At 38.7% G+C, this 26,134-nt stretch overlaps 1 protein-coding gene across 2 annotated transcripts in view; it reads right to left on the bottom strand.

The window, feature by feature from the left end:
* The window catches only part of itfg1 (integrin alpha FG-GAP repeat containing 1), a 177,823-nt gene that overhangs the window by 28,795 nt on the left and 122,894 nt on the right, over window positions 1-26,134 (bottom strand). For both annotated transcript variants that reach the window (XM_030161084.1, XM_030161093.1), the window contains exons 13-14: window positions 16,708-16,751; window positions 14,766-14,844 (exon numbers count right to left, since the gene is read on the bottom strand). In XM_030161084.1, coding sequence (XP_030016944.1) covers window positions 14,766-14,844; window positions 16,708-16,751 — 123 coding nt within the window. The remainder of the gene's footprint in view (window positions 1-14,765; window positions 14,845-16,707; window positions 16,752-26,134) is intronic.

Below are 26,134 nucleotides of genomic sequence, written 5' to 3'. Positions count from 1 at the left end.
GCTCAATGTCAGTAAACGCGATGCGCAGGGCTTGCACTTGGCGACTCAGCAGGGTGGAGTGGGTCTGAGTGTGTGTGTGTGTCTGATGGAGGATCAAGCAGGGTTACGTTGCAGGCAGTGAGCCTGGCTTAGCATCTACTGGATGTTGTATGTGTGTGAATGTGGAGAGTGGCTAGGAAATGTGGCCATGGCTGGAGCACAGCCATTACACAACATGGGGAGGCTGGCAAAGGGAATTATGCAGAGGAGTGTATCAGAGTGCTCATGTGCATTTGTGTGTGTAAGAGAGTGTGTCTGGGTGTGTTTTTGCCTGATTTCCCTTTAGCAAAGCCAGTGGAGGCCTTGGCAGGGAATCCCGGCCTGCACACATGACTGACAGCCTACAATCCACCTCTTAGAAGACAAAGCGGATTCGAGGCAGCACAACAAGCCCATCTTGGCATTTGTGTGTGTGTGTGCTAGCTAATTTTTTGTGTGTACTAATTCTCATGTGCTTTCACAAACTTCTAAACTCACAGAGGAGCAAGCAATATACATATTAAATTCAACATGTCAGTACACACACACACTAGTGACCTCAGTCAAACCCTGACACTTGACAATCAAATCTTAAAGATGCCATGAAATAGCTTGTGGAAGACTATTTGCCTTCTGCATATTTATGTGTTTCGTGCAAAAACAGGAATTTAGAGCAGCAGCCCACTCTGATCTGATTGGTCAACTCAAGCTGTGGAGTAACAACCTAGTGATGAACCAGAACTCCACAGATCGTCTGCAGGGAACAAGTGTTTTATTAGTGGCAAAATTAATACATGACCCTGGGAGCAGGATGACTCATTAATTTTTATCACTTTCTAGGAAATAATCAGATGAGGTAAAATACAATTAAGATAATGATAAAAAATCATTAAGAGTACCTACAAGAAAATGTTTTTGTCATGGGGCATAAAGAATGAAACTTAAGCAATATTGTCTCGATTTTTATTAGTGTCCTGATATATAGATGCCACAGTTTACACCACATATTGAGACATTATGGTTTGTTATCAGGTCCATACTAATGTGAAAAAAAAAACAAAAAAAAACATGGCGTCAACTTGCACAGATATTAACTTCCACTCGCAGAATAGAAGTCCTTGTGCAGAAATTTTACAACACAGGTTTACATAGACCACTATTTGTGAGAGAGGGACAAGTAAAGAACAACGGCCGTGTGTGTAGAAATCAGCTGAACATGCACAAAGCAGTCACCGATGAGTCTCTGCTGCGGTGAGCGCTGCAGGACATACACGCTCTCACAGGTTTATTCCACTCTGGAAGCTGAAGGAAACCAAGGGAGGCAGCGGGCTTCTCGTGACTGACACTTTCAACAACCTTCTTGAGCTTTGACTGACAGCTAGTCTGATCATGTTTTATAACACTCTCAAGGTATTACATAAATTCAAAATCATCACAGAGACATAAAATGAATTAATTTATTTCCTTCTGAGCAGACAGCAGTGTACTTTAGTGTCATTTAGTGCTCCTAATGTAGCTGGCACAGGAAGTAAATGGGAAAATGTGAACATACACTGTCAGATTAGATATATATCAGGTAGGTATAAAGAAAAAAAACTAATGACAGTTGGTCACAGATCTCTATTAAACCTCACAGAATCTTTTGTGTTATGAATATACAAAATAAATAAAATGATTTTCTTCAACCCTGGTCTTTATGTATGTGATAGTGTGACTAACATGCTGCATTATGTCTGCACAGCTACAGGGTGGGGAAGCAAAATTTACAATGAACATTTAGTTGTTTTTTCTCAGTAGGCACTACGTCAGTTGTTTTGAAACCAAACATATATTGATGTCATAATCATACCTAACACTATTATCCATACCTTTCCAGAAACTTTTGCCCATATGAGCAATCAGGAAAGCAAACGTCAAAGAGTGAGTGATTTGCTGAATGCACTCGTCACACCAAAGGAGATTTCAAAAATAGTTGGAGTGTCCATAAAGACTGTTTATAATGTAAAGAAGAGAATGACTATGAGCAAAACTATTACGAGAAAGTCTGAAAGATACTATTAAAGAAGAATGGGAGAAGTTGTCACCTGAATATTTGAGGAACACTTGTGCAAGTTTCAGGAAGTGTGTGAAGGCAGTTATTGAGAAAGAAGGAGGACACATAGAATAAAAAGATTTTCTATTATGTCAATTTTCTTGTGGCAAATAAATTTTCATGACTTTCAATGAACTAATTGGTCATACACTGTCTTTCAATCCCTGCCTCAAAATATTGTAAATTTTGCTTCCCCACCCTGTATATGCACTGACCCTTCATGTCACAGGATGTGACATTTGCAAACAAAATCAATAGACAATCTTGTTAGTGTCACTTATTAACAATGCTTCAGTAGAGCTGTCTATTAAGAAAAAAAGCTTTATGTAATAAACAGAAACATTAAAAGTCCAACTTACCAAGTGAGTGAGTGGTCAATCACACTCATCAATTAAGTACTGACATGGCAGACATTAAAGCTTTCTATTAGCCCTAAAAGCTCATTAACGGATGAGTAATGAGTAATTTTAAGATGAATTAGACCAGAATGACTCCAGGAAAATAATTACAGAGTTAGCATTTTGAGTAAAAAGTTAAATATAAGCCTGTGAAAGCCAAGTCATTTTGGGTCCAATATCCAGTGGCCATCAGCAAGTTCACACATTTAACTGCTTCCACATTGGCTTTACTTTCAACCAAAGGTCCGTGCCCCTCGCTGCTGTAAATGTACATAGTTAAAAGTTACATTTTGGAGAGAAGGTCTGTTTCATTTTGAGTTTGATACCTCATGTAAAACAAATATTATAAACTAATTTTCATATTTCCACTGTCTGCAAGAGTTTTTTTTTTATTGGCTAGTGAGAATTTCTCTAAACTTAAGCCTCTATAGGACTGAGCAAAAATCTTTCTTCACTAAAGTTTGTTCTATGTCCTTCCCTGATATATTTATATACTCTCCACACATGTAGGACTGCTATGCGTCTCATACTTCCATCTCAAATGGATGCTGTGTCCTTGCCTTAAAATACCATATTTGAGAAAAATTAATCTTGCATGATCTTAGAAGTTGTTCACACCTCCCTCAACACTTCTGTCAAGTAATTCAATTTTGATGTTTAGAGTTACTATATCACTGCCTATGGTGAGAAGATGCTTGTATGCTTTGACTTCTGTATGCTAGTCACTGAGCAGCTGAGCGACACACTGAGCCGAAACTAATTCCAAAATCTGCACATGCACCTCAGTGTTAATTATATTTTACCTACAGCTGTGTGGTGCCTTTCCTGCTTTTTGGAATGAATTGTGATTGTCTTCATGTTATTGTGTCTCATTTTGCTCTCAGGGGTATACCAGATAGCAAGAGGATTTTGGGATACAAACTCTTCTAGTGCTATTGAAAAGGACAAACTTCAGTACCTCGTGGGCATAAGGAGTCAAAATAGAAGAAAATGTGAGAAACATTAGAGAGAGAAAGACAGAGAGAGGACATGGTTGCCTCTGAGGCAGCTACAACATGCTAATATGTTTGTATGTGTGTGTATGTGTGTTCATCTGCTGAGGTCTTATGACACACGAAAACACTCATCTTGTCTGGAGGTTTTACCACCTCTGGGTGGACGTGCAGAGTGACAAAGTGACGTCAAGAATCCGCCCAGGACATTCAAGTGTGTCAGTGTGAACAAAAGGAAAGAAACAAATGAAAAACATATTTAAAGCAACAACATACTCTTCAGAATGCCTCAAACAGGGTGATGAGAGACAGTAATATCACAATAGTTACTGAATACAGATTATTTGTAGGGTGTTTTTCTAAAATAGTTGTCCTGAGGAGTAGATAGATGCACATATGCTGCACTCCCTAGGGCTTCAGAACTGAAAAAAGTGTTTTCTGAGAAATTCCTACTGCTGTCGCTATAGAAACCATTTGCTCCCCTGATGGCAATAAAAGGAACAAATTGCAGAAATGGAGGGTGGAGCCATGAGGGACAGACGTGCATGCACACACACTCACACACAGACTGCCTTGCTTGAAGAGCTCCCTTCAGAGCCCATACAATAGTATCAAGATCTTGACATTGATTTAGCAGGGAAAATGTGTGTATGTGTGTGTGTGTGTGTGTGTGTGTGTGTGTGTGTGTGGCAATACGCCGGAAAGACCTCGAGGGCTTTATAGCTTGTTGGTGTCCTTATCGCAATCTAGCTCTGCAATGCCTCTCAAACACTACAGCACCAAATATACCGACACCTGCACCCAGACAACAACCAAAATGACACTGTGTGTATGGAAGAGAGAGGAAATAAAAATAAAAACAGCTGTCATCACCTTACATGCTCTCTACTAAAAGCCCTTAAATGTCCATTCAGGCATTGAAACAGCTTGTATTTAAAACATCAGTGATAAACTCAACTTTTCCAATTTTAGAAATAATCCTTATAAGGGATTCAATGACTAACATTAAGGTAAGCAAAAGAAATAACTAATACGAAAACAAAAAACCAGCCTGCATTAAGTTTGTGCATTGATTGTTCACATATAACTACAGGGTCAAGGCATCAATCAGCTGTGAAGTTATAATATTTGACAGGTGCAGTGGTAACAGTGTGATTATCTTGTTACCTGGCAACTCTCAGAGGGTGGGAAACATTAGGCAGCAAGTGAACATAATGTCCTTGAAGTTGATGTGTTGGAAGCTGTAAAATGGGCCACACAAAAATCTGAGCGACTCTCAGGAGCACGGGATTGCGATGGGAAAATGACTGGGTCACAGCGTTTCTAAAACTGCTGGTCTTGTTGGATGTTCTCAGTCTGCCGTGGTTAATACTTACCTGAGGTGGTCTAAGGAAAGATAAATGCTCTGATCTGAAGTCTGGGATCTGCAGTAGTTAAGAAGGTGTGCTGCGGTATCTGGAATAAAGATGTTAGCAGCAGATCCGTTAAGTCCTGTAAGTTGTGATATAAGGCCTCCATGGATCGGACTTGTTCGTCCAGTACATCCCACACATGCTAAATTGGACTGAGATCCAGTTGTCTTTCCTTAGACCACTTTTGGGAGGTTATAACCACTACAGACCAGGAAAACCCAGTTTTAGGGATGATTTGACCTAGTCGTGACCATCACATTTTGGCCATTGTCAAAGTCACTAAGATCATTTTTGCTATTTCCAAAACATCAGCTGCAAGGACAAAACATTCACTTGCTATCTAATACTGTATATCCCATTCATCCTTCCATGATTCCATTGCAAATAAATAATCACAATGATTGTCACTTCACAAGTCAGAGCTTCATAATGGTATGGCTGATAGTTGCACTGTCTATGAATATGTTAATATGCAAGTTTTACATGGATATTTCACACGTTATAAAATTACATTTTCATATATCAAGAGGTTGTGCATGTGTGATAATATAATGCTGTATAGATAACACATGTAGAAAATAATAACCATATCTTTATATAATCTATTTTGCACAATGTTACAAAGCACTTTACAATAAATTCTCATACATTTGATGACATTGTTGATGAAAAGCCATATGTGACTAATATCACAGTTATGTATGGGTATTTACAAGTCTTAACTGCATACATGATAATCTTTTGTATGTGTTTTATCAAAAACATTGGTGGTGTCATAGGTTGAACATTTAGTCATACAACAGGTTCACCTCTCCTTAACCTCATGTATGAATTTTTCTGTTCAACAGAATATGAAGCAAACTAAGCTACTCGTTTATTCTGATGGCTCTCACAAAACATCTGCAAAGATAATTCAGTACTACTAAAATGTAAGGGCAGAAATTAGCTAGTAAAGTGTTTCCAAGAAAATACTTTGTCAATACCAAAGAAGTCTAAGGACAGATGGATGAACAGACAAACACTGAGTGGGAAAAACTTAAAGCTCCACAGTGTTTTTACAAACTATGATATCTAGAAGATATAGATGGAGGAGAGACATTACAGGGTGAGATGCAAAGACGAAAGAGAAAAGAGACAGATGAAAGTGAAAGGATGGAATGTAGAGGAGGAAAGAAAGAGGCAGGCAAAGGGAAAAGCATGGTAAGCCTGATCAATAACAATTCTCCAAGTCTCTGCAGAGGGTTACTTCTCCACACGCTTCCCCCCCTCTCCACTCCGATATTTCCTTCTACTCTCTCCCGCTCTGCTCAGATCTCACTGTGTATCTCTCCTCCCATCCCTTATCTTTTTTATTTTGTTCCACCCTCATTTTCTCTCTGAAACTCTAGTCTATGCTTTCTTTGCTCTGTCCTCTACACCCCCTCATTTTCTCCCCTTCCCACCCACTCTCTGCTCTTACTCCCACATCTTGTGTTCAGCCCGTGTGCGCTTCCAGCCTCTATCTCCCATACATTGTGCAGTAAAATGGTGTGAGAGTGGGATAATACTTGTTGACCTGACGTGGGTATACAGTGGCATGGATCAGCCTGACGTCAAACGCAATGGCCCTGCTTTTTTTTTTAAAGACACTGCTTGAGGCATCAGCATGATGCAGCAAAAAGCAACAAGGATGGATTCGAGTGAACACAGAGGTCAACGCAACTCAGCCTTCACCTGATATTCCATTACAAATCACTTCTAAGTTGCTCTGGAACTTGTAAATGTCTAAAATGTTAAGATATGATAAATATGTTTGTGGAGAAGTAGGCGCAGGTCAACATGTGTTTTTAAAGGCTGCCATGGCATGTACAATGAGTGTAAGTCTTGTATGTGTGTGAGCGAGCTGCAGCTAATCCCCTGAACTCATTAGCCTAATTGGACAGTCTGCGGAGAGCTCCACATTGATCTGGGCCTGTTATGATTCCCCTCCCTAAGAGCACTCACTCTCTCTTTTTCTTTCCATCTTTTGCTATGTCCTCCCACCTCCTGTAAGCTTGCTTCCAAATGTCTTCCATCTCACCCTTTCTCTTCTGGTCCTTTTTGTTTAGACACATAAAAACACTGAGTCTGTTTGGACACAACTGGCCAAAGTTGTTACCTTAATGGCTTAATATGTATTAGGGTTACAACTGAAATTTGCAGCATGGTGGTATAACAGGGTATGCACAAGTCAAGAGGTGTCAGTGGCAACAACAGCTGGATTCATCTGAGTTCTGTACTACCAAAAGTCTTAGGTAGGGATGGCAATTTATAGGAATTTAGCAATTCTGGTTCCATAAGAAATTTGGTTTCCTATTGGTTCACTTATCAATTCTCATTGGATTAAGGAATAAATTATAGTACAATGAGGTTTATTTGTATTCAATCTTTAATGTCAAATATGCACTAACATTTTGGATTTGAGTTGAAAAAACTCAAGTTAAAGGAGTGCGAGGTTTTCCAACTGCAGCCTCTGAGCCTCGTCGTCATCTATATGTAATTATAGTACATGGCGATTATTCATAGTGAAACAGGATGACAGTGAAATGGTGCTAACATTAACAGTATCGACAGAACCTGGAGGAGTTTTCTGTCACAGCCAGTAACAGTAAACGCCTTGCTGTACGCTCCGGTTTCAGAGTCACCGCCACCTTGAATCAAAGATGTCACATTCCTGCAGTTTAATTATATGCTGTATGGTTAAACGTTTCTGCATGTTGGAGGTATTTCGCCCCTTTGTCATAATGAAAGCTCTGCAACTGTTGGAAATGGCCCTAGTGTTGTCTTTACTGCTGAAATACAACCATACTTTGGAGTGCTTCTGAACCAAAATACGGAACTAGCGTGTGACACATTTGACATGATGACGTCACACAACCGATAAGTGTTATTGTTAAGCAAGCAGACTAATGAGTCCAAAGAATTGAGCTACAGGGAGATGGTTCTGTACAAGAACTGTTCTCGATTCCCATCCCTAGTCTCAGTTACAGATACCACACATATGCCATGCTCACTTGTTATGTTATGATAAAACTGGGATTAAAACATTAACACTACAGCTTCACGGAAAAAAAAAAAACAGTTTATACACACCAAATTGTTCAGTGTTTAATGTGACCATTTCTGGTTTCATTCAACATAATGTCAAACATTTCTTAGGGTGTTTTCACACCTGGATCGACTGGAGCCATAGTTCCGAAACAAGTCTTTGGCTCAGTTCAATTGGGCATATGTGAAAGCAGTAATCGTGCTCTGTTTCGGAACAAAACAACTGAGCTGAGACCACTTGGAAGAGGTGATCTTAGCTCAATTGCAATCGCTCCACAGAGCGGTTCGTTTACAGTGTGAACATGACCACAGTGATAGAAAGACAATTAGTTTTCTCTACCACTCTGAGTATGATACTCTACGATGTCGCAAACATTACCATAAAGCAGAGTAGCTCTGTCGAAAAAGTGCCACTGCCAGACATAAACAGACAGTAGGCTAATGAGCTTAATGAGCTCCATACCTTTCATCAGCTGCCGGATAAGCAAGTGGAGAAAATGAGTCGAGGAGCAATTTGGATGGAGGAAGAGATAGAATGCCTCATTGGCATTTGGGAAGACGAGCATATATTGAAAATGCTGGATTACACGCACAAAACCTCCAAAGTATTCAAGATCTTCAGTGAGGGCATTGAGGGTATGGAGCAGTGTGAACATGAACCGAAACAAAGTGATGTGCGACACTGTAACACATTGTAATACATTACTCCCTAAATCTGAACAAAATTCAGGCTTGAAAACACCCTTATAAGTAGTTTATATAGTTAGTTAGTTTCTTACAGGTCACATTAAAGAGCATTAAAAGTCTGTCAACTGTTAAAAGTCACTGAAAACTGTAACCTGCAGAGTTTTTTTTTCTTTCATTTTTTGTTGTGCTGATATTTCCTCTATTTTTTGTTGTATTGGAAGAGAAGAGACTGAGAAATATGCAACCCTTCAAAAACAACAAAGAGCAGAGTACTAAATTTTAATGAAAATGATTAAGATAAACTATTGGGAAAAAAAACTGACTAAAGACACCATATTTTGACAAATAGTTTTTCATTTAACAGAAGACAGTATGATACATACATGGTCCTATCATCATTTGAAGTTTTAGTACATTGTTTAAAAAATATGCTGCTGAATATCCATTACAAGTTTTCCAGAAAGTCTGCTAACACATCTGATATTTCTTTTCCGTTGGTGGCTTAAAATATGAACAAAAACAAACTAACACCAGCAGGCAGGGACACCAGGGTCCAAGATGCTCGTGCAAGCTCAAAACCAAATCAAACAAATCACATCAAATGAGAAATAACACTCAAGCATTAATTTGAGAGTCAGAAGAAATACTTTCAACAGAGAAATGGCTTTTCTCGCTGAGTGAGTTTTCTGATCACAAAGTAAGATGACAAATTTAAGAATTAGATTATTCTTGGGCAGATCAAATCAGACATTCAGGCGAGTGGTAACAAAATCCTCCACTTTTCTTGTCTTCATGTCAGCTGGAACGTTACGATTGCTCTTAAACATAATGTGCTACTTCAGCATATGTTCACAAGCAGCCTAAAGATGAATGGTTCGGTATGAGAGGACCCAAGAGGGGAATAAGTGCCATATTTTTTTCAAGACTGAGCCTCTCTTGAGTGTCCACAATAGAGGAAAAAAAAGGGCGGAGTAAAAAAATATGGTTAATTAATAACTTCAACGATTTATCTCCACTGTCGACACCAGTCTCTCCTTCTCCTCGCTGTCTCAGCAGGAGTTAGTTGATAATGAGGTGTGGTGTTGTCAGAATCACAGCACATGATCATCCATCCAGCCTGCTTAGTAAGGGGTGAGTCACAACACTGTCAGGTACACACATACACACACATACACACACAAGGTCATGAAGAGACACATGTACAGACAGAATGCACTGCATATACCTGTGCAGGTGCAGTTGCTGTATGTATGACACGCATACACAGAAGCACAGACACACGCACACACACATGTTGCTGTTGACCTTTACTTGCGAGATAAGATGTGGCATTATCATTATCATATGCTTGTGTGTGTGTGTGTGTGTGTGTGTGTGTTGGTAGGTGATGTACAGTATATCAGTATCTCGGGTGATTCCTTAAAGATGAGGATTCTACTTATTCTCTGATCTCTATCTAACCATCTTCGTTCAGTCTTCATCTAACATCCCCTCTGATCCATTTCCTTCCTGTTTTAATCATTCATCTCCATCTCTCTGTACCGTTCTACAAACCAGAGTTACTGTAGTCCTGATATTTTCTTTTTTTTTAATCGTCCATTTTCAGTTTAGTTTTAGTTCATTTTATGAGATCTTAAGCAAGTTTTTATTTTGAGGATTTGACTAGTTTTTGTTGAGTTTTTCCGCTAATTTTGTTTTTCAGGTATTATAAGGGAAGCCTTGATTTATAGAAGCTTCAAAAAGGGATGCAATAATTTCGAAGAAATATACAAAAATAAATTTGTTCTGTACTGTGCAAAGGGATTTAAATCTTTTACCTCATTAATATTTTACTTTTGAAACTTTTTTATGTCGACGTAATTGTTTTTTATTGCCCAATAATTTTTTTGTTTTTAGCTACTTTAACCCTGCTATGTATACTCTGTTATGTTCATCCTTCTCCCATCCTTCTCTTCATTCCTAACTTTTCCCGCTGGTGTTTCCATTCATACCTCCTCAGTCCTTGTCTCTATGTCTCAGCATATTATAATCTCTTTTTTTCTCTATTCTCTCTCCCATTCAGGAGGGTGAAGGGTAAGTGAAGATCGTTGGGCCCCAGTGGAGAGGCCCATACTTGGTGAGTGTGTATGTGTTGTATTAGTGTGTGCGTGTTTGTGTGAGCCCCATCATTGCTCATCTCTGGCAGCCTCACGGGCTGTTCCCCGAGCTACAAGCTACAGAATAAATACACTTTAAATCACGCACACACATATACACACAGACACCCAGCAGTCTGCTCCCTGGCAGCACTTTGCTGCTGTTAAATGAGGGGTCTGGGGAGTTGTGCCGGCAAAGCCTTTGGCTACTCCTGCTCTCCTTCTCTCTCCATGCAATCCAGTCAAACATATACTGGAAATAAGCCACAGCTATGATGGGCAGGCTATAATAGGCAGGGACATTCTAATGTTAAGTAGCTGAAATCCTGCTCATAATGAAACTGGAAACATGAGGACACATTTTGAAGGTCCAGGTATTCCTCAAAAAGATGCACTGTCTGAGTGAACAAAATGTAAAGACCGCCATCTGAATCTGCATCTGCAAGTGATGTCTTTATCAGAATCTTCTAAGATTTTCTGCTTGTTTGTTATTCAATTCCCCATGAAACACCAAGACAAACAAGAAAGGCCACCCTCGTCCTGAAGACTCCTACTCTGCAATGAATAGTCGACCTGTGGAACAACGATCCATAAAAAACCCAGTGCGACCCAAAACCACAAGACTGCTCATGCGCAAGTCCTCTGTGGAAGACAACAAAGTTAGCATACGCCCTGCAGGCAGGATGGATCATCAAGAATTGTTTTACTTTTGTGCAAGTGACAAACTGTAATAGACTATGGAAAATACCTAAAAAATAGAAAACAGAAAAATATCATGATATCGTTGTACCTGCTACTTGTGTGTAAGTGATGTGTAGCACAGGGTGTCATAAAAACATATGAATATCACATTTGATTTCAGGGGGACTTCACACTTGCATTAGCAGCCATGGAAACATGAATAACTCATATCAACAGTAAAGACAGCTGAACAGAATTATTTCAGTAAATTGGTTAGAATATAAAGAAAGCAGAAGCATAATGCAAACTAAGTACATCCATTAACTACTGTCTAATTTTAAAGGCAAATGTTTATGCTTCTAAAGCTAGACTAGAAATGTAATGCATCACTTGATGTTTTGTAGTAGTTCACTTCAGTAGAATATGAAACACCACCTCCACATGCAGGAGGGTTCTGTATCATCCTCCATCGTCCCTGCAGTGGGTGCAGGTGGCGATAGCCCTCCCCACTCCTCCTCCATCTCCACTGTTACTCTTAATGCCCACTTAACTGAATATTTAAAAGCAGCAGAGCGCCATGGCAAATGGAATGGCACTGTTGCTTTTGTCACGCTTTGAGATAACTAAATACAGGATGGCTGCAGTTCATATTTTACCCACTCAGTGCCCACTTTTGGTCACAAAATACCTAATTGAAAAAAAAAATCTGCAGACACTAGAAGATTAGTTTAAGTACCATTTGTAGCCAGGAGCTTTTAGCTGTCCAATGGTGGTGAAAAAACAATAATGCTAGGCTGTGGTCTGTCTTTTATTCTTTAAAGATATGTATACTCCTACATTGCCAAAGGAGGAATGAAACAATGAAATCTGACAAAGTGGGATTAGGCTGCACACAGAACACACACACATACACACTCCAGCTATATATATCCCTGACCCCAGGCTGTCAGTGCATCTTGTCCTCATCTAGCTCTGTGTCCTTCCCACGTTGTAACATCAACTAGGTTAACTATGGCTAATACATTACAGCACTGCTGTCCTCAATGCTGCATCTCATGCCTCTCCTCATCCATCAATCGAACAATTAATCCAAATTTTCAAAAACAGTATATTTCTGGGCTTGTACAGACCTCACACTAACATGAACTTTCCTGATCTGATCACAAGTGGTCAACCCTAACCCCAGGTGTGAAAGCACCCACCCTCCACATTCTCAGTGCGAACAGATTCTGTCACTTAGCTGAATCCTTTGTGTAAAACAAAGGATATAAGCATTTGAGAGGCATCAGAAAAATTCCAAAGGCCAATAAGTGCTTCATATTCGTAGTGCCAACTCAGTTCATTGGAATGAATCAATTTCATATCTTCATAAGGAAATTTAATTTTCTGAGGGTGCATACTGCTTTTAATTCATGTTTCACAAAGCTGAAGATCCAATTATTCCTAACACATACAAGAAAATCTATACAATAGATGGAATAGTCACCATTGCCATATCATTCAATGTGTACTGTTCTAGTTTACAAAGTGGCTGGTAATCTTTGGGCAGCGCACTGAATTAAAATATTTGTTCTACGTAGCTAATGTTACAGCTAATGCACCAAAAGCATTTCATTCATCATTTGCTCTTCCTGTGGTTCATTTATTTATGATACACTTATAAAAAACATTCAGTCTGTTATACTTGGACAGCCTTTGCTGTACTCGCAATTTCTGTAGGTGGCTTAGGTTTTTTTTTTTAATTTACATTTAGAGTGGAAAAGTGAAATCTGATCTCAAACTGTCATATTAGATACATGTGGAGACATGATGTCGTGAACTAAGAGCAGGCCACTTGGGACTGATTCATCACTACACATAATGTGTTAATAGAACACTGTAATTCTACTGGCCACACATAGGTTGCATCAATACAGCTATAACGTCTGACCAAAATGTTCTATCTATAATGTGGTGCAAAATGCAACCAGGGTAGAGATGACTGGCCACCAAAAGCTTACTGTGAATACATGATCTGTAGCTGTTAGTGAATGAAAAAGTATAAATAAAACATCCTTGAAGAAAAAAGGACACAATTTGCAACAGAACTGAAACTCCTGACTACCTTTTGCCTTTGTGCTAGTCTCATACTTACGATCAGTATTTTTCTTTGAATTTGTAAAACATTCACGAATACGAAGAAATCAACAGGTGATGCAGATCCAAGAAAAACTTCAGCATGTGCAAATCTTACACAGACAACCTTTAAAATATGAAAAGGAGGAATGTTTTTACATCTGGTTGAGTGATACCACACCGAAGAGGAAGAAACTTCATAGAAAAAAATGTCCTCTAGAGAAAGCATTCAGATTATTTTTCTACAATAGCACTGCAAGAGGTAAGAGAAAATTGTATGCCCACCGCAGTCATTGCAGTACCTGCAGTACCTGCAGCACCTGCAGGCTTAATATTTGATTGATAGTCCTGGAAAACCTGGACTAGAGTGGAACCCATGGGCAATAGCTGGATATTCGATTTCTTGGTTACATTGCATTATTTTTACAAAATAGAGACACAAGCAAAATCTGCTCTTATCTACACAGATTTAATAGAAATGTAGTAAAAGGTAAGTAATTCAGCACCTAACAGGACCTATAATAACTTCAAAGTGTAGATAAAGGTAGTGTGAACTGAAAACACAGTACTGGAAGTACCATGGGGTGACCACTACAGCCTTATCAAACTGATTTATTCTCCTTGCAGGTACAGCAGTCTTGGAGGAACCTTCTTCTTGCTTTTTCCTTAGCTGCCCTTTGTGCTTCAGCTTTTGTCTTTGAGGCATGGAGGCTATTTTCTCATTTAAAAAAACAAACAAACAGAAAAGCAAGAAAACAAAATCAATACATCCCTCTTCTTCTCTTACTCTATTTTTCTCCCAGATCTTCTAAAACAAACCCTCTGTTGTTCTGCCAGACTGAGGACAGCTGTCACTGTTAGGGGGTAAGTTATTAATAAACCTGACGTGGATGTATGAAAGCTCAAGCAGGAACATTTTTAGAAAAATAAATGCTCCTCCTGCTATTCTCTGTCACCGAAGTGGGTAGTTTAGCATATGCAGTGATAGAAGTGTGAAAAGACACAAAGAAAGACCCAAAGAAAGATGCATAAAGAAGCACAATGGCAGACATTTTGTTTGATTGAGAGGTTATCTCTGCAAAGTAACCAACAAGGATGGAAAGATCAGAAAGGAAAGATCCTAGAAACAAAAAGACAAAGAACGGACGCATCCACTTGAGGCAACTCACCAGAGGCGTTTTTCAGGTACCCATTGGAATCCACCGTAGTGTACATGACATATGGACCGGGCTGGTTAACACCAAACGGCTGCAACAAACACACACATGTAAACACAAAATGAAATAAACTGAGTGATTCTGACATTTAGCAAATAAGTTTTCACACCAGCTGCCCATCAGTGAGAGTGGGGGAGGACGGGGACAAACAAACGGGGAAGGTTGAAAGGGAGATACATGAAACAGCGCGGGCAGAAACACTGACAGGCATGTTGTCACCGCGGCAACCTTGAGCAGTTTTTGAGTATTATTTTCACTAGGTGACGAGAAAAACGCCTGACCCAGCTGGCTTGAATCTGACTGAGCATAAATGAGAATGACGGTTGTGTGCTTGTGCTTCTGCGTGGGTGGATACACAGGGTTGTCTTATCTCTTCATTATGAAAGGATGACAACTAATGAAGAGGTCTGTCGAGCCATCCCTCACTTTACATCAGCTAATCACGCGCCGGTTACACACTGAAAAATATACGCATGGCAGAAGAGACCCGGCCTTTTTATCCGGTGACACACTGCAGTTGGGTGAGGGAGGAATAGAAATGAGATTAAAAAAAAAAAAAAAAAAGGCACAGAAACGGAGATGAGAAAGCCACAGACAAGCAGACTAGTGGGCTGAATGAAAGACAGAAGAAGAGAGGTGTGACTAAGAAGAAGAAGAGCCAGAGAGTGAAAGGAAAAGATAGAACGGCTGATGGATGACAGAGGAGAGGAGTATAGAAACAGCCGCGAGCTCCACTCGTCTGCAGCGTTCATCATACCTTTCAGTTAGACAACAAGCGGGTGGAAGTAGACAGACGGAGAAGCAAAACAACTCTAATACCAGCAGCCTCTTGCTGATGTCAAAGCTAATGTGTTTTGCAAAGCGCTTTGCAATAGTGAAAGGTTGTATAAGGAGTGAGGCTGCCTGCGTCAGTTCTATCACACGTCTCTGTCCACCTACACCAGATCATAAGACATTAGCTTTTCCAGATTAATACATTGAAATTGCTCTATAAACTGAGAGTGACATCGCCAAGAGGCATAGCACGCACTGCTGTGAAGGCATATTGATATTAAATGTTACCTAATTAATTTCACTGTTCTGAGTTAAGACATTTTATCTGTCTACTCATTTCAAGGTGGGTCTCAATGCTGGCACTTTTCCCCAAGTAGTTTACAACTTGAAAGTATATCTACAGAAAACTCAAACCCTTTCTGGCCTTGGTAAACCTCCACAGACAAGAGCCCCTATTCTCTTCATAAACTCCCAGAAGGGGACCTCAGGGTAAAAGTTGGGAATGAATACCAGCTGTTATTATGAAGTTATTAGTACGTACTGCCACACAGTCAAAAGCCAAATGTCCCTGAATAATTGCAAACAACAGGAAACAACTAAGTATATTTACCAAGGTCAGGAGCTGGAAAACAGGTGCACCTGGCAGTTGTTTGCCCTTGAATTCTGCTCTCACACTGATGCTTTTTGAAACACCATCCACAAATAGGAGCATGTAATGCAGTGTGGCATCGTGGGTTACTGAGTTGCATTATGAAGGTCTGTTCGATCCATTAAGGACGAATGGGTATGACTAGGTGAGAATCTGGCAATGCATAAATGGATCAGTTTTTTGGGTTTACCATTATTCTTGTTTTTCCCTTTTTTCAGTTTTTAGTAAAATACAGGAGCTTTATATGTAAGGAGCTTATGTGGCCCTATGGCTAAAACCTTCTCTAATTTCCTAAATATAAAGTCAACCCTTACAGATGTAAAGTTTGGCAAGATTGGCATTGTGGATGCATTTTTCCCTTTCTTTTGCTTACGTTATTTACACATTATTTCCATTAAAAATCATTTCCTTACACAACACTCATTACTCACACAGCAGACAAACAATGAGAGAAAACAATGGGGTTTTTACCTTGACTCCTTCAGGACAATCATTGGAGCAGAGTCCGCTGAGAACTGAGGAAGACAGAGACGACACAGTCAGACATGTTATGCAACACATGTATATTTAAAGCAGAGTATGCTGCAGAACAAGTGTCATCTGTTGCTCTACCCTGAGGGTTAATGTCAAACATTAAACTGGACCAATGAAAGAAACTGTTTACACTGTGATTCATTTATTCTGTCTGAATGTCCAAACAAAGGCATTTATTGTGTATTAAAACTATATTATATTCCACATAGTTTAATCATCACATGCAAGGTAGATGTGTGGAGTGTCCAGAAATAAACTACCACCAATAAGGAACATAAAAAATAAACACGCAAACCATTACACTGTGTGTGCATGTATATATGTGCGCGCTAAGAGCTTATTTCACTTATTTGTGTGTACAAGCGAAGCGAGGACAAAATCTGCTGAATTGCTAATCAGTCATTAGAGAAGTGACTTTATTAGCATACTAATAAGGTCCTGGGTCTGGGTTGCCTTGATTTGCCTGATGAAGTCACACTGGAGCCCAATCCTCTGTTAATAAGGTCTGAACCCAGTGCCGGAGTGAACAGCAACTAAATTTACATGCACATATTCAAAGGAATCACTGCAGTGGCCCTGGATGAATCATATAGACGGCGGGTCGATATAAACCCAAGTCAGCCATCATAAACACACCGTCTACCAGTGGTGAAATGCAAATAAGTACTTATACTCATGGACTATACCGAAGCACAAATATGACATTCTTGTACTTCACTGGAGTATTTCCATTTCAAATAACTTCACTACCACATCTCAGAGATAAATATTGGATTTTTCCCTCCATATTTGTGTGACAGCTTTAGTTACTTTTCAGATTACAGTATTTCAATCCCTTCCCGCCCAGTAAAAAACAACGTATCTATAAAGACGAGGCTTTTGAGTGTTTATGCTACACTGAAGGATGAAGTGCTCCTGAACTGCCTGAAAATATTCTCCAGCTTCTTAAGATAAATACATTCTTTAAAAACCTTCTTAAATTTGCAGGAAAATGCATAGTCACAAACAGCTTTGTTGACTTTTAAAGATATGTGGTTCTCAGAGGACAGCAATGTCAAAGAATATGATACATTGCTGCATATTAAATTGGCAAAAATGAAAAATACAATGATGCATCAGTAATATGACTCCAAAAACAAAGACTATATAACAGCAAAACACAGACAGGGATCATTTTACTGCACAATGACTTACTTTTTTCATATTTTAAGCACATTTTTCTGATAAAACCTCACTAATTTTACTTTTTATTGCAGTTTCCACAGTGTAATATTAGTCATTTTACTTGAGCAAAAGATCTGGGTACTTTTTCCACCCTTTCCCCACCCCCATATTTAACCTGAAAAGTTTGTACTGTTACAATTCATATCATTGTACAGTATGTTCACACTCCTAAATCTAAACTATTCCTTGTTGCATATTCACCATTCATTCTTCATGTTTTGTGTCCATTGTGCAGTTCCCCAATTGTTCATCTCAATAATGCCCAATTTACTCAGGTTTCTTCTTTTAAAAACATTAAGCAGTAATTAAAAAAAAAAAAAAAAAAAAAAGATTTTAACACAGTGGAGGACATTGATGCATTTCTGTGTATTTCTCTTGTTAAAGACAAATTAATCTTTTCACACCTTATTTGAGATGCACTGATGCCAATGTATGAACCCTTTCTGGATGGTTTATTTCTCACATGTGATGCAAGAACAGTCAAATTACATAGTTCTTTATACAGTTGCTTGAATTAAGTGTATGCATAGTCTGGAACTTTCAGTGTGGGCAAATAAAGCCTAGATTGACTGGAAAAGAAATTAACTTAAATGGACATCTGTTTTTATTTATCACGCTCAATGAGAATGTGATAAATTATTTATTTAGATCTTGTTCATAATCAGTAATTGGTTTAATGACAAATTATTTATATGTGTTTATATCAACTGTTTGCACTTGATTGAGTTGATATCATTAAATCTAGGTATGAATGCTCCTATGTCAACAGAGCAGTTTACCACATCTTCAAAATATGTATGCAGAAAACCGAAGCACCTTCTGGCCTTGTTATGCCTCCACAGACAAAACCCCGCACTCCTCATCAACTTCCAGAAGGGGAACTCAGGGTACAAGCTAGCAATGAATACTTAAAATGTATCATTTCGTACCATATTTGTGATGCATTTATGTCAATACAGTACCCACTCCAAATGTATTTTTTAATGCAAAAGCAGCCTTTCAAATGATATAAATGTTTATGTTGTTATATGTGCTCTTGTGAAGTATATCTATATCCTGCAACCTTCAGTGTGGGTAGATGAAGCCTATATTGGCAGGAAAAACAAAAGAAATGATTAAAAATACCATCCATTCCACCCATCCAGCCATTATCTATACTTGCTTATCCTTGCAGGGTCGTGCGGAGCCTGGAGCTGATCCCAGCAGTGTGATGAATAGAAATAAACAACTGAAACAACCTGTGTGCAGCGGGCAGTGGGTTTGTTTTTTTTTTGCCTGATACACCACAGTAACAGTGAACACAGGACAGCCTGTTCTAAGGAGACTGACATCTGTAACAAAAGTCAGACTTGGTGTACATCAGACTGATGTATCACTAAAATAAAGACTGATCGTATGCGCCTGCTGCGTGCTGATATCGTTAATGCATTCAAGCCAAAAGACAGCTTTATATTTCCCAACTTCATATTCTCACACACAATTTCAGCAGGATAGTTGCTGATGGGGAGCATGAATTAACTTTTCTACCAAGGTTGTAGGAGAAAATTCATTTTAAAATGGATTAGAAGACATACTGACCCATGGCTCCTCTCCCCTGTAATTTAGGAGTGTCATACTCATTTTAGCTCAGGAGCCATGTACAGCCCAATTTGATCTTACCAGTAAAATAATAACAGAACAAACTATAAATAAATTATATTAACTCTAAAATATGTTTTAGAGTGAAAAAAGTAAAATTACATTATGGAAACGTTTACACCTACAAAGTATCCTTTAAAGAAATGCAAATAACACAAACTTGAAATGTCTTAAGAAAAATAAGTGCAATTTTTTTTTTTTACAATATTATCAATATTATCAGCCTATCGCTTACACATGTGCATTACAACTTACAGATCTACATTTAGTGGCAATTAGAATATTGCTAAAATGGCAGTTACTTCTCTTAAGACATTTCAGGTTGTTAATATTTGTTCAGATTATTGACATTTTCGTGAAACGATAGTTTGTAAATGTAAACATTTTTATGTAATTTAGCTTTTTTTTTTTTTTTACACTAAAACAGAAAAAAATGGAATTGTCATTATTTCTAGGTTATCAAGATAGCATTTCACTGCTTTGACCAACTTCTGATAGAATTGGTCTGTATGTGCCCCCAGAACTAAAATAAACAGTCTTGACTGTTAATATCTCAGTGTAATTTCTGCATTTCTGCAATTCATCCCATAGGCTGGACTGGCCCGCTTGACTAGCTGGTTTTGGCCCATGGGCCTTATGTTTGACAACAACACTAAAATTAAGCACATGCAATGCCTGAAACTCTCTGGCAAACATTTTAACTGCACTTATTGATAAATTGACAGCTCTATATTATGAGAACAAAGTGTGACCATTTATGCTAGTACTGCATACAAATGTAGTGGTCGTCCTCGGCTAAAGACCGCATTGCACCATTTGGTTGGACTCTGATCCCTCTACATGGCAGCCCTCTCCTATCACTCTGTGAGTATAAACAAGGGATTCTTTTCCCCCTTTTAAGCTTTGATTTAAAAAGAAATTGCATACGTGTGGCAAAGACAGATTTACTGCTTTGAAGTTCACAGGCTTATTAAGTATGAGCCGCAAGCAGAATTCAGATGGAGCACCCATCAAAGACAAACAAGTGTTCCTTGACCATAACTGACCACATTACATTTATGCTGCTACTCAACACCCTTAATAAACAGAAAAAAAGTTTAATCCTCACTTCAAGGCCTATGTTTTGTGTCACTGAATGTGGCTTTTGAAGGTGTATTTGTGAAAATGGTCATTGTTTTCTTGCAGCATAATGTTTTCATAAACCTGTACAATACTGAGCAGTAAGAAGTCTGTTTATATTATACAAAAGTTCTAAAAATGAAGACTCATGAGAGGGATACTGCTGTGAGTGTAAACACATTTACTGACCGAAAGCATGTTAATGGTCAAATAACAAGGCCCAGAGGTTGAGTCAACTTGATGAAGTTGTTTGAAGTTATTTGGCCGCTGTGGCATCAAAATGGACTGAAAATCTCGTTTAATTATACTGCTCATCAACTTTGTCTAACACCAGATCAACACATCACATGGTTTGCACCAAAGTCATCTATGAAGGACAGAAATGATCAATAAACCATAGACAGGGGATTATATGATGCTTGTTTGAATTTCATGTTGTTTGGGGTCAGACTACCGGCACCACCGTGACTGACACTGTAAATCAATAAAGTAAAGGGATTAGACTGTTACTTGTTTGAAGTGTGACTCATTTGGGATTATGTGGATCGACAATATAGGACATACAACAAACACTGTAGCAAGAATCAAAAGCCACAGCACCAGTAGCATACAGCTGTCATCTCAAAAGAAGTAATATATTAAACCTACAGAGGCAACCAATGGACAAGGACCTCTGCTACAAAATGAATCCAATGCAGAAGTATCTTAAAATTGTAAAACAGCTGACAGCCGATATATTATGCTCCCAAAAGCTCAGGCCCCTGTAGACTTAAACTGAACTTCTTTGTAAAATATGATGACAATAGTTTTTATCCAGGCCTCATTCTATTGTCATCCATTTTATCCAGACTCTCATCTTCAAAAATTTCCTGCATTAAAAAGATAAAAATTTATAATGCTTTGAAGTCAGACTTCTGGAGCTTGGGTTTAAAAACACATGTTGTCCAGACAGCTCCATTGTAGTTGGGGTTAATAGGTTCCACTAACAAGACCATGAAATGCCTTTGTTACACAGTGCTTGATGAAGTTTTTCAATTTAACCAGGTCAGCTGACGTGCTTAGCTTTAAGTCACCTCTGACCCCTGTACTTCCCTTAGTTCCTCATCCTTTGTCAAACTATGGTCAATTCAAGCTCCTCAAAGTCAACATGAAAATGGTCAAATCAGAAACTAGGAGCACAGAAGCCAAATGCAGATGTCGTCATTCCTCCGTCCATTAACTTTCCTCCATCTAACTAAATTACTAACCAAGTCAGCTAATGTGCTTAGCATTAGGTCACCTCTGACCCCTGTATTTCTCTTAGTTCCTCATCCTTTGTCAAACTATTGTCAATTCCAGCTCCTCAAAGTCAACATGAAAACAGTCAAATCAGAAACTAGGAGTACAGAAGCCAATTGTTGATGTCATTGTTCCTTTGGTCATTAATTAGGCTATATATAGTCTAAAGAGACAAGATTACTGTACTGTTTTCTGTAGTCTAAACAAATTTCCACATATTAGAAAATATCACATTGACAACTACTTCAGCCCTTACACAAGTAGCATGTAGTCCAGGAGATCTGAGATTGTTTTGTACTTTTTATGTACCATTTATATCCTTTAAAATTTGTTATCAACTGGTAGTTAATTTAGTTTGTACCAGGGGGTGTAAAAACATGCACTCAAGCAGCTTATCGAAGTACAATGAGTAAGATACCATGATGTGATGCGGGCAGTGTTTTCCAGGTGTCATGACAGATATGTAACTTCCTCTTCTGACATGAACTTCATGTGCAACCTGTGTAGCTGCTCTAATCTCTTAACATGGGCACAGAAAACAAAATCAACATGTTATATGACTGACATACACAAGAGGAAACCGGTACTTGATTGTGTCACAAGGTTGGCATAGCCAGGCCCATATCCACATCTTATTAGGATTCTAACTGTACTAAAGATAAGTATGGCACTATCCACTATCATTCTGGAATAAAGGTAAAAGATCTCTGGGTTGTTTGACCCAGCTCTTTAAATGAATCACATTCCTAGTTGGGGTTGACAACAGGATGCTTGGAGAACCTCTTTGCAAAAATAGTGTCAGGAGAAGAGTTGTTTTGGTGGAATATGTGCAAGAGAAGTATGTTGTGCTAATAAAATGACTAAATCCCTACAAAAGAATGCCACATAATAAGATGTGTGTCTCAGGGTGTAGTTGTAGCATGGAGATTACTGTTCTTTCATGTTGGAAGGGGGACTTTGAAAGCGCTAACATGCAGATCGCAGAAAGGAGAAAAATGCTAATCCTACAACTGCGTGACCAAAATAATCAAGCTTATTCGGGCAGCATTCATCCTGTGCTCAAGACTATATTCAAGTATCATTGTGTTGTGTGGATTTGCACTATGTTGTTGTGTGTGTAGGTACCATTACTGCCCAATCCAAATTTCCCTGAGGAGACCATAAAGTGTATTTCATGTCATCTCATCTCATCTCATCTATTTCACTTCAGAGTTTTCCTCTCTTTTGCATGTGACGTGAAGAGGTTCATTAACAAAGCTGAAGTAGGTAAAACCAGGCAAAAATACCTGAAGGAGAAAGATGTTGATGTATAAAATTACAAAGAGACGAGACAGGTGGAATAGAACCCTGCTGGAAACTGATTATCTGAATACTGTTTAATTAGCAGACATGTCAGACATGGTGTTTCCTGTCAATTTAAATGAAAGTATCCGAGAGGAAAATATGCACAAGCCAAAGAGTGTTTTGACGATGGATTTTTGTGTCTTTTCTGTTTTTTTTTCCTCTGCGTTTTATGTCCATATGAAAATAAAAAAAGCCGCTTTTAATTAGTGGACTTTACTCCTGCACTGAAACTCCAATATGTGTGAAATGAGGCATATTAGTAAATTTAATCAGAGAACAGAACACACACATGCTACGTTGTAAATTTCGTAATGTGGAGTTGCTGATGCATGGGCGGAAAGAGAGGGAAAGGCAGAAGAGACACAGCATGAATGCAGAAGTCCTTCACAACTCAATGGGTACGCCATCGCTCCAGGAAGTAGATGAGTCTGTGTCGGGCTGGGTATTGGTGTGTACGCAGCTGTCACTACACGCTTCGGAGACAGGGGAAGCTCACATCTAGTATTTCTTCTGCGAGGCCGCTTTGTTCATCATACTTCAATACCTGGTAGACAAGCACATAACAGCTCCTCCATGGACAAAACAAGATCCCTGGAATAGCTCTTGCATGTCCTGTGGGGAACAGATTTTGTCTCTTGCCAGTTAAAAAAAAAGTCCCTCTACCTCCCTCACACAGATATAGTACTGCCTCTATGGGATTGAGCTACCCTATTTTCCAGTTTAATATTAAGACTGATGGTGGCTCCTTCGACGGACTAACCTAATCAAGTGAAGGATGAACTGGTGTGTGTTCTCCGTGTGGGACTGTGTACATGCGTTTTCATCAGCAACACAACAAACCATTTTTTGGCCCACTCTGGTATGGTTTTAAGCCTGATAGCGAATAACAATCAGTCTGCATGGGAATACTGTATGCGTTAGCATGTGATCGTGAAACTAAGAAAAACAGATGTAGCCTGTCAGTGCATGCATGGGAAAACAAATCCTGTCTGCATAGTGTTATCAAATGCAATGAAACAGGAGGATAGTTTTCAAAGCCTCGTGAGAGAGATCAAGAGGCTTTGGACCATGCTGTGGTTAAGTGGTTAAAAGTAGTTAAATCTTAAGGGGGGTTTAAAAAGTGGTTGAACAAGAATTATTATTAAATCTTAGTAATGAGGCAAAGTGTTTAATATATCCCAAGCAACTGCAGAAAAACTAGTACAACTGGACCAATTAGGCTGTTGTGTGGTTCTTTAATTACTGATGAATAATCATAAGATAACTATGTAACCAAGGAAGAACTTAACTGGTCAGTGTTTAACTAGTGCCTTCCAATTATCTGTCCAACTGTTTTTGCTTCATTAAATTTTAATAATGCACCAATCACAGGCTGTGAGGAAAAACATTTGTTCTAACTAATAACCAGAATGCCTGAGAGATGTTTGAGAAATTAAATCAGATGCTATTGGTTTTGTGAGGAGGAAATAACTGACACGTATGAATCGTATGATCAGAGCTATCACTGTTTGCTGATGGCTTTGTTCTGAAAATGCCAAACAAATGAATTGCTACTATCAAAAGCCAAAATCGCGTACTCATTATGGTTTATAGAAAGGCAATAAGTGCCTTAATTTTGTTGCAAGGAAACATAATTTGTAAATGAAGGATGTACTTTGTTTTGTCATTCCTCAACAGTCAGTCTGGGAGGTATATGAAATCCTGCTCCCTCCAACTCTTGTAGGTGTTTTTTGCTTAGGCATTAAAATGACATCTATGTGACCTTTGTCAGTGTTAATCAAATACTGGAATCTTTCTTTAACTCTATCCTAGCCTAACTATACCTAACCATAAACACTTTCATAATGCTCTTGTAACAACCACCATGTATTGTAGATTGGGCTGGAAGTTCTGTTAGTGGGAAAAAAAAAAATGTCTGTGAAAAATTTCCATTTCCATTCAGAATTGACATTTTTGCCAAATAAGTAACAATATTACGGTGTTGAAACAAAAACATCTTTTGTTCAAGGTTAAAATGGAGAGCTGACATTGAGGGGTTGTTCCATCATCACAGAGGATAAGGGAGGCTATGTGGTTTTTAATCCCTGCTTCCCCTTTGTGCACTTTGACACCAGAAGTCAGATCTTTTCCACTCACTAAGCTCTAATTCATTAGTGTGCTGTGCTTTACTGTTATTGCTGTAACTGCTCAGGAGCTTATAGCCAACAGTGTACAGTATATAAACCTACAATACAATATCAAATATTGCAGAAAAGTGGGGAATGGGTGACCTATACATTCAGCTTCCAAACCTATCCATAAGTGTGACTGTGTATCTCACATATAATGACCCTTTCCCCTTTTCAGAAAAAAATGTTTTCTCACTTAAATCTCGACCCACTTATATTTAACAACATTTCAGCTCAGCTTTGTCTAAGCTGTCTGACTGTGGATTTGAAGTGTGGATTTCTTGCAATAAGCAAAGGTGGATGTGGATTGGTATCTTTCTTAAAGTGCAAAAAGGGCACCTTATCCTCTGGGATTTCAGTCAATTTATTATAAAAGGTTATTGCTTTAAAATGCATTAATCACTGTTTGGCACATTCTAATATATTCTCACACAGTTCTAATAAAAAATCTATATCAAATACAACCTATGTAATGGTTGGTACATTTCTGTGGTTTGCCTTTTGACCTACCAGACAAAAAAAATAGCCCTAGTGCATACAGTGCAGGAGGGTAATTTAATAGGTAATTCACTTCAGTACCACCATTTGTGAAC

This window comes from Sphaeramia orbicularis, chromosome 3 (genome assembly GCF_902148855.1).
Source record: "Sphaeramia orbicularis chromosome 3, fSphaOr1.1, whole genome shotgun sequence".
Lineage (NCBI taxonomy): Eukaryota > Metazoa > Chordata > Actinopteri > Kurtiformes > Apogonidae > Sphaeramia > Sphaeramia orbicularis.
This window is presented reverse-complemented; position numbering and strand designations above follow the sequence as displayed.